This window comes from Perognathus longimembris, chromosome 2 (genome assembly GCF_023159225.1).
Source record: "Perognathus longimembris pacificus isolate PPM17 chromosome 2, ASM2315922v1, whole genome shotgun sequence".
NCBI lineage: Eukaryota > Metazoa > Chordata > Mammalia > Rodentia > Heteromyidae > Perognathus > Perognathus longimembris.
This window is the reverse complement of record NC_063162.1, coordinates 17,892,656-17,902,093: the sequence shown is the minus strand read 5'-3', so window position 1 is coordinate 17,902,093 and position 9,438 is coordinate 17,892,656. Positions and strand designations below refer to the sequence as shown.

The following is a 9,438-nucleotide window of genomic DNA, read 5'->3' as shown; positions in this document are numbered from 1 at the left end:
GTGATGAGTGAAGTTTAATGGGTCCATTACCTACTAATAATTTATAATTTTAAGCTAGTAACAATGAACATGTTACTCATTCCAATGTAGCCCATTTGGAGTGATTTTTGTAGGGAATAATGCAATTTAGTAAAGTGGCAGGTGTTGTACAGTCAACAGAAATACCTTTGAGGTAGAATACATGCTACTTTGTTAGGAAAAATAAACTTGGATCCTGTGACGTTGACTAAAGACTCTAGCAGTTAGTCTTTATGAAATTCTATAAACACTTCACTGTTGTATCTCTATCAAGTTTGGGGATAGAATAAACACATCAAGGCCAAGACTTTAGAGACATTATCTGTTTAATAAATATGATTGTAAAAGCAATAAACAAGAGCAATTATACATTACACTACATAGTATTTAACAAAAAATACATCAAAAAAGTCATTTTAAAATTAGAAGTAGTTCCAATACTATAAGAAAACTTTCTCTCTTTTATTTATTTATTTTTTAAATTGGCTTCCTATAAAAATAAGTTGGCAAATGAAGGATTTCAATGCTCAGTTGGAATCCTGGAAAACACAGAACTGCGGCCAATCACCCCATTGCTCTCAAAGTTATTGTTTGGAAATTCTGGGGGGAAAAAGCAAAGTAAACCTCTGGGTTTTAGACAGTAAATCCAATTAGGAATAAGGCAAGGGAGGAAAAAAAATTGTTGATAGGATGATTCAAAGTAGAGCACGCACAGTTTGCCTTCTGGGTTTTTAGAAAACATTGCAGTATTGGATGTTTAGCTTGCCCTGAATCTTACCTTCCAAACACATCTCTTCCCAGACTCCTCTACCACTCAGTCTGCCAAACTCTTCATGGTGTTTGCACCTGCTATGAGTGATTAGGTAGGCACTTGGATCCCTCCCATCTGTAGGTGCTCATTTCTACCTTCTCTTTGGAATTCAGCTGGAATGGGATAGTACTTGAGCATGCATCGTGATCACCTAGATGACTTGTTGAAACAAGATTTCTGGGAAATAAAGGACAAGTTGTTCACCCCCATAGAGTTTCTGACTTCATAGATCTGAGCTATAGACTCAGAACATATATTTCAAACAAGCCCAGGTAATGCTGATACTGCTGGGCAGGGAACCACACGTTGAGCACTGATAGCAAACGTTGTAGGAACTATAAGGTCCCCTCTGCCCAGGGCCAGACTCATTAATCACCTACAGATGGGAGGGAGCTTTGAGGAGAGGCGCATGAGGATGCTGGATATGCTAAACCTGTAGCTGGCCTCCTTCAGTCTCATTCAAAAACACCAAGCAGCTCATGTCTACCTGGATTTTAAATCAAGACTCCCCATCTCTGCTTCCCTATGTCTTTTCACTGACTTTTTTTTACTGACAAATCATTTTCCTAATACTGTTCTAGGCAAGGCACTGTGCTAGATTGAATATTATTCCTTTACATATATTTTTTCCTCAAAAATTTTCTAGTAAAGATGAATTGAACTGCAACGAGGAGAATTCCCTGTGCTGGTCTGAGTGAGCCACTTTTGATTTCTAAACACTTTGTCTTCCAGATTAAATTTGGAAGACTCCAACTGAAGAGAATAAATGAGGATGTGTCCTAGGAGACAGGAAGCCTGGCAGGTTGGGAATCAATCGAGTTCTGCAAAGTAGTGGCTGCCCCAGGCACAACCCACTGCCCAGCCTCATATGGGACATCCTCAACCATCAGCCTTTCTGCTTGATTAAATTCTGCAGACAACTTCCTTGCCTGAGCTACACAAGGGCCAGGATCTTTGAGATCACCAGGAAAGCCTCATTATCTCCAGGCCCCCTGTAATACCCTGTTGTTTGCCGGGGAGACACAGACAAGAAGGAGGAAGATGGTTCTCTGTGTCATGTATGAGAACTGCTTTCTCCTGATCTTTAGAGTGGGCTTCGTTTAGTCCACAGGACTGAAGGACTTCATCAGGAGACAAGGTTTTGTTTCCTTCTTTCCCTGGGCCTCCTTTTATGATCACCCTGGGAAAACCAGGAATTCATCATACTTTGAGGATTGATGATAATTTTCTTTTGCTTTGTGTCAGTCAGCTAACTCTTTCCCTTTACGCCGACTTACTTTTCCTTTATTGATACCATGATACTCTGAGATCAGAGACTACACATGAAGCCACCGGGGTCCTCCTAAGTAATCAACATCTCATCCTAATGTAAGACCTATTTTCTGACTCTTTTGACACTCTTAAACATTTAGTCCATTAACCTGCTTCTCCTTCTGTTTAAAGTTAGTTTTTACTTCACAAATAAATGTTCTTTCTATGGAGAGAGAATAAATGTGGACCACAGAAATGATCACAGGAAGAAATTCTCTTGCCATATAATCACCCGTTCAAACATTTCTCATAGGAATCTTCCAGAATCTAACATACAAGATTTTTGTTAATATGTGAAAACACCACTATTCATCTGTATGCTTTCTTTTCCAAAGTACATGGCCAGATTTGGATTGTTTTAAATACATCAACACTTTTGCACGCATTACATGTTTCCAGGTGGGAAAGGGCAGGGATATTTGGAGAAGACAGGTTCTAGAGGAAGAGATGAAGGATACATAAAACTACACCCTGCTGGGCAGGATGCAGCCAGGGCTGTGTGCACCAAAGCTGGCATGCTCGGGAGTGAACCAAACTGACAGAGACTGGAGGCTTGCAAATGGTGGAGTCGGTGTTAGCAGACACTAGGCCTGTATGGAGAAAATGTCAAGGAGAATGGCCAAAATCTAGCGACATGTTTGGGAATTAAAAATGAGAGCACTTGAAGGATAACTTGGGAATTGGAAGGTAGAGTCAAAGACATCAATAATTCATGGCCACATATAAAGGGTAAACAAATAGAAAAGCGAGACAGTTGGAATCTAGTGGGAAAAATCCCATTGTCTACATCAACTGGGGTATGAGTAGGGAAAGCTACAAGAAATGTTGAACAGGAAACAAAGTCCCTGTCCACAAGCTTTGCTTCCCTGCCTTTCTTCCTTCCTTCCCTATTGTACCTGCCTGTCTGGTTCTTCAACTTGTGTCTTTGCCCTAAGGCCATAGGGAATGGCCAGAGAGCAGCCTTGCAGTCATTGCTGATCAACAGAGCTACTACCTAAGTTAACTTAGCAGGGCCAATGAACATAAAGAAAGTGAAATTCAAGAAACAGCTCAGGGTTTCAAACTCCTGTGCATGTCCTGGGGTTTTATGAAAAGGGCTTAGAATGGCTAAGCCACCCATCAGCCTGTACTGCTAAAATAGCTGTTTAATCTAGAGCCAAGAATATTTCCAAAAATACATGCAGATTTCCTTGGCCTATATATGTTATGAATTTTCTACAAACACGACCAATCAGAAAAAAGAGAAGAAGGAAGAGGGAGGGGAGTGTTTTCCATTAAAATAGAGCACCTGTACACTGCCCCTCCGAACATATTCTCAAGTTATCGTCCACATGCACAGGCTTAAAGCTAAAAACCCTTGTTGTCTGTGTCTGAAGAATTAAAAAGTCCCGATGCAGTGAGTGTTTGTTTTAGATTGTTTGAATTTTGATTGTTTTTTATTGTTTTTTGTTTTTTGTTATTTTGTTGTGTTTGTTTACTGGCGTCCTCCATTCAAACATTTACATAGGTAGGGATTTCTTTTGTGCTTTGATTCTCAGCAACTATGGAAATACTTCCTGGCAAAATAGGAAACAGAACAACAAAGGAAAGAAAAAAAAAATAAAGTTAGTGGTCATGAAGGATGATGCACTTGACAAGAGCGAAATTCTTTCCTGATCAGCAGGTCGCCTGCAGCCTTTGGGGGTTTTCCTTAAATTGCAAACTGAGCCCCAGCAGATCCCCGCTTTGGCGTTGAAGGCGGAGTGGCGTGTCTTGCTCTTTGCAACCGGAGAGATGAGTCACCAGGTTGAGTAGAAGGGGAGGGAGGGGAGGGTAAAGCTACTCTCCTAAGAGAAAACGTGTAACACTTATTCATTTAATGGCATTGGAAATGGAAAGGTGTCAGACTTTTGCAAAGTACCGGGAGACGTTCCTGGGTGAAGGAGGAATTGCTGCTTACTTTAATAAATTAAACCATCACTGTGCTTTCATCACTGTGGAAGGGTGCCAAGGACCCAATTGCCACCCACTCAAAACCAGCATCACAGAGGCATTGTTGAAGTGAACAGACAGGGGCATGCTCCTCTGGACATGACGAAAGAAAAGCCACAGCAATGGTGTGATCATTCCATCCTCTTCAGGAAGAGGAATTACACGGAGAAGATCGTACACCAGAGACAGCTGCTGTCATTATTATTTCTGATATAATTCTTTATCAGAATTGAAAGTTCCCCTTAGTATAGCCACAGACCTTTCTCATATCCATTTAAAGAGAAGGTCTGTTCACATTTTACATCCTCTACCCCCTCCCAAGGAATGGATGAGAAAAATCATGCACTAAGGCCTTTTTGTGTGACCTGGCATTATGACAGGTGATGTATGGATAGTTATATAATCATTTTATCCACTGTGTCTGGCAACATGGGAGCTAGGCGTGAATGTTTACGGCTTCAACCCCTGAGGCCACAGACAGAAAGGAACCAAGAGGAGAAAGGGATCAGCCAGTGGTGGCTCAATGTTCTGTCTAAAAAAAAATTTTTTAAATGTCTTTTGCGATAAAGAGGACTTTGCATTTCTACTGCAGACTTGCTATATCTAGACTTGCTGTGGCAGAGAGCTGAATAAATATGACAAAGTCCATTTCAAAACTTCTGGGAAGGGGTAATTCAAAAGCAGGTCAGTATTGTGCAATCTGCTCTTGAATAGTTTAATCCTTCAGTTGGTCTCCCTTAGCATCTCTGAACCCTGGAGGAATCTGCAAACTCCACGCCATTCTCAAGCCCCGAGGTTCCATGTTCCTAGACAACTGATTAATTAAAGAAATCGCTCGTGGTTAAGCTGGCCATTCTTCTTATAGCCACTTCTATTAGTGTTCTGGAGTGCTTTACCCTTCTCAGAACTGTCTTCAGTTGAGATCACCATGTTAGGTTCTAGTCAGTAAGTACCCATCCCTCAAACCCTGCCCAGCCCTTTCCCACCAGTCCTCCCCTTTGCTTCTCATATATTTTTAGTATACTTTTGCTCATAATCATTTGAAGCCCAGTGTTTGGGGAAATGTTGTTTTTGTTTTTGTTTTTTGCAAAAAGAGGAATAGATTTATACGAGATAAAAAGCTAACTAGGAACCAGAAAGAGGATATTAGCTGCTTCTATCAAGGGTGTTAGAGCAGAAGGAAGTGTTACATGAAGCTAGAAAGTGGTTAGAACGAGAGTCAGTCGCTGACGACTCAGGCTGGGCAGCTGATGGCTACTAGCAATCATTTACCTATGAGCTGTGATTCCACCTTCTCATCTATAAGCTGGCCAGGCCGCCTGACTTCAGTGTGAGGGAAACTGGGCCTGCTTTCAGTGTGACTGACTGGACTGATCATCTCTTGTTCTTTCTCATTCTGCATCTGGGCATAAACATTAATCCCCGGGATCTTCCTAAAACATTAACAGAAAGCATCACTGCTCGGCACGGGAGACTGCAATCATTGCACACTTCTGAACCTGTGAGAAAGAGGGAGGAGGGAAGGGAGATGTGGTTGGAGGGACAATACGCACCTTTTAAATTTATAGATGACGAACACGGCCAGTCCCACAAACACCACTGAGAGCAGCATCAGCATGGCAGATCCACTGTGGGTTGGTGTGAGGTCCACCAGTGGAGCTGTGGGAAGAAACAGGTAGAGGTGTGAGCAGAGACCTGGGCAATTCCAGGAATCATGTAGTTCCTGCACACAAGCTCCTTGACTCCTAGACGCATCTGAGGCACATAATTGACAATATGTGCATGTGTTTCAGCCTGGCCTGGCCTGCCACAATCCTCCAGGCCTGGCCAACCCAAATTCCAGAGTGGAACAAAAAGCACAGGCCCAGAAGGAAGTCTGCTTATATTCTAGCCCTACCCTACTAGTTGCTGGCTAGGGTATGATTTCTCAGGTTAATGTGTCTGACATGGCTAGAAAAGAACAATAGCATGAAATTCATTGCATAGCTTTGAGTATTAAAACAATTGTTTGTTTACTAAACTCTTTATAAATATTAGCTTTTAGTCTACTGTTGTTTCTCTTACAATTAATCAATGCAGAGGCTCTTCACTAATGATGGGACTCTTGTAAGTTGAAAATATTGTAAGGCAAAAATGCATTGCAGTTGATGGGTGACTTTGATCAAGACACAGTGTATTTCTAGACTGCTTTGTTAAATAACAGCTCCTTTGTACAACTACTTCAAGATAATAAAGTTAAAATTTCATTTTACTCAGGTAACTTGCCAAACATAATAGTATAGCCTACTTGAAATGTGCTGAGAACACTTGCTTATATTAGCCTACAGTGGTCAAACTCCTTGAACAAAAACTTATTTAATAATGATGTGCTGAATGTCTCATATAATTTACTGGGTGTTTGCTGAAAGGCATAAGCAGAATGGAGAATGGTTGTGTGGGTGTGTTTTGTGCCACTGTAAAGTTGAAACATCATAAAACATTCCAAACGAATGATGGTCTGTATTTATGAGAATATAGTATCAATTGCTACTGAATGATCTGATAATCCATACGCTAGCCATTCCCACTAAGTAGACAAGTCACAAATAAAAAAACACACATTATGTGAATTATACAACTCTTCTCACCTCATGCCAACAGCTTTGAATGAAAACACTAGAAAGTCAGGGAGTATGCTCATATTTTTTTGCATATAAGAAACTTAGGTCTAAGTGATTATTTTGAAAGAGGCAGGACTCTGCTTCTAGCCTGGGGGGGGGGTGGAGCTTTCGATCCAATTATCTCTAAAACTTTTCAAAATCCTGGCAAGCCCTCACCAAGGGCACCAGTCTGTCAAATGTACAAACCTCCTCTTAAGACAAAGCTGAAACCTCTCAAATCTCCCTTTCTGAGTTCACTTTGTTAGTGTGAATGTCTGAAGTTACAGGCAGGCACTCTACCACTTGAACCATGACACTAGTTCTTGAAGTTCGCTTTAGAGTGAACTTCTTCATCTCCTTCTATCTCAGGGTCAAACTTGTCAGACTTGTAAAGACTTGGGAATTTCTATGCTCTCAAGAACTGACAGGTGGGGCTGGGAATATGACCTAGTGGCAAGAGAGCTTGCCTCGTATACATGAAGCCCTGGGTTCAATTCCCCAGTACCACATATATGGAAAACGGCCAGAAGTGGCGCTGTGGCTCAAGTAGCAGAGTGCTAGCCTTGAGCAAAAGGAAGACAGGGACAGTGCTCAGGCCCTGAGTCCAAGGCCCAGGACTGGCAAAAAAAAAAAAAAACAACAACTGACAGGTGGCTTAGCTCAAGTTGCCTCACACACACGATGTGTTAAGCCTAGGTACTGACCTTTACCTTCCATCAATTTAAGCAAAATCTAGTACCCAGAAATGCAGGTGAGTTTTAAGCAGCTTTTTGTGCCAGATTTTCTCTGTTGTTAACTAAGAGGGAAACATTCTGTTCATTCAGGTAGAAATGCTTAAGAATTAGTGACTGTTCTATCAATGTTCTCAGACAAGAATCTGAGCTGCTTTTGCCCTTTCCAGGGTTGAAAGGATTCCATCCCAGCCACTTGGTCTTTGCCACTATAAAACATATTTCACATAGCCACATGTTTAGGTATACATTAAGAATCAAAGCTTCTTTCTTGTGATAGAGTCTGGGTCATTATACTAGAACCATGTTTTTGGAGGCCCAGACCATAAGGAACTTCCTGCTATGTGCTCTCTCATATAAGTCAAGTGGTGCTTACACAGTTGATATGGAGAACCTGTCTGTATGTGAGAAATGACAGGCATCACCCTGTTCAGTGACACACTCAAGGCTCGGGGCCACCCGCAAAGTCTAGAAATAGTTCAGGATTTACAGTGCAATTGGTAGGATGTCATCTGGGGAAAATAATATCTTTCATTTGTCATAGATATGGGCTCAATTGATGTTAATAAGTGGAAGGTAGGAATTAGGAACCCCATCACACAGAGAACAACACTGAAATCAGCAGTGTTTGACATCCAACTTAAAGTAGCAAATAAGTGGAAGGAAGCCATCGCAAACAAAAGCACAGTTCCTATCTACTCAATCTGATGGTATATAATATAGCTTACAAGATATTTCTAAGGATGGGGCTTAGGATCAAGACCATGACAAAGTGATAAAAAACTTAACAAGTAATGTAAGATAAAATATCACATTTTAAATTAGTTAGAACCCTATGCCATATAATTAAATTTAGATGTATATATTTATACGCATGCTTATGTATGAATTGAGAGATAACAGAGAAATTAAGTTTCATATGCCCAAAAGTCAACCATACCCACCATCAACAAATAGCCAATCATATTTTCTCTTTACCTACATCTGATCTTCACCATCCTAACCACTGGATTATTTCAAGTCAAATCTCAGGTTTTATCATGAATAACTCTATAAGATAAAGCTTCTCTGTGTGTATGTGTATCTTTTTTTACATTATCATAATATCATCATCACATTACTGAAACAGAAAACATTTTAAAGGTAATATTCCAATGTAATGTCTTCATGTGTCAGGGAACAGATGGAACCCTGAGTAATCACAGATGGTTAGTTTGGTGAACCAAATAAATTTAAATTCCTCATTCTTAGCCAAATGATTTTCTAGCATCACCAGAATAGCCATGATTTAGTGAAAACCTAGAAAAGACAGAGCTTCTTTGAAGGAGTGGCATTTGAAATAAAATTACAAAAAGAAATTACCTTGACCAGGTTCTCACTAATACCAGTGGAAACACCCATAGGTTTAAACATACACAAACACACAAATGAACTCCATTTACCTTTTCTTCCCTTCCCTGTCCCAATTCTCTCCACATCACAAAGTTCAGTCTTTTCATCTGAAATCAGTCACCCTCAAATTATCATTCTTTAAGAAACAGAATGAACACTGAGGGGGAGTTAGCACATCCTTTTGGGCAAATATGTGTTCTAAAATGGGAGTTCTTCTCTCACTTCCTCAGCTCTTCCCCACTTAGTGACTGCTGGAAGGCAGGCAGGCAGGCAGGCAAGACACAGCCCAAAGCAATGGGAAGAGACAGAGTGATTTCCCTCTGCGTGCTGTGGGTGGCTTCTGCTTGCTGATCTGAGCCTGAATATAAACGGATCTATTATTGCTGCACACAACAGCAGCTGCATATCTTAGTTTGCCCAACATTAGGTGTATTTGTACTTGTTTTGCAGAGGAATGCAAACTGGTGATAAATGAGCTTTAGTTTGTTGTGTAGAATTAGCATAAATTAATCTCTTTGCTATTCCAGCCTCAACAGGATAGTCATGTAGGGGAAAAAGCTGAGCA

At 40.8% G+C, this 9,438-nt stretch overlaps 1 protein-coding gene across 5 annotated transcripts in view; it reads right to left on the bottom strand.

Annotated features, from left to right (window-relative positions):
* Positions 1–434: 434 nt before the first annotated feature.
* Positions 435–9,438, bottom strand: part of Sorcs1 (sortilin related VPS10 domain containing receptor 1) — a 497,305-nt gene continuing 488,301 nt past the window's right edge. The window contains exons 25-27 of one of the 5 annotated variants that reach the window (XM_048338297.1): positions 5,665–5,770; positions 5,384–5,544; positions 435–618 (exon numbers count right to left, since the gene is read on the bottom strand). In XM_048338297.1, the coding sequence (XP_048194254.1) occupies positions 539–618; positions 5,384–5,544; positions 5,665–5,770 (347 nt within the window). In that variant the 3' untranslated portion in view covers positions 435–538. Of the gene's footprint in view, positions 619–3,592; positions 3,967–5,383; positions 5,545–5,664; positions 5,771–9,438 lie in introns of those variants that run through there. The other 4 variants (XM_048338294.1, XM_048338296.1, XM_048338295.1 and 1 more) reach the window with 4 other exon arrangements.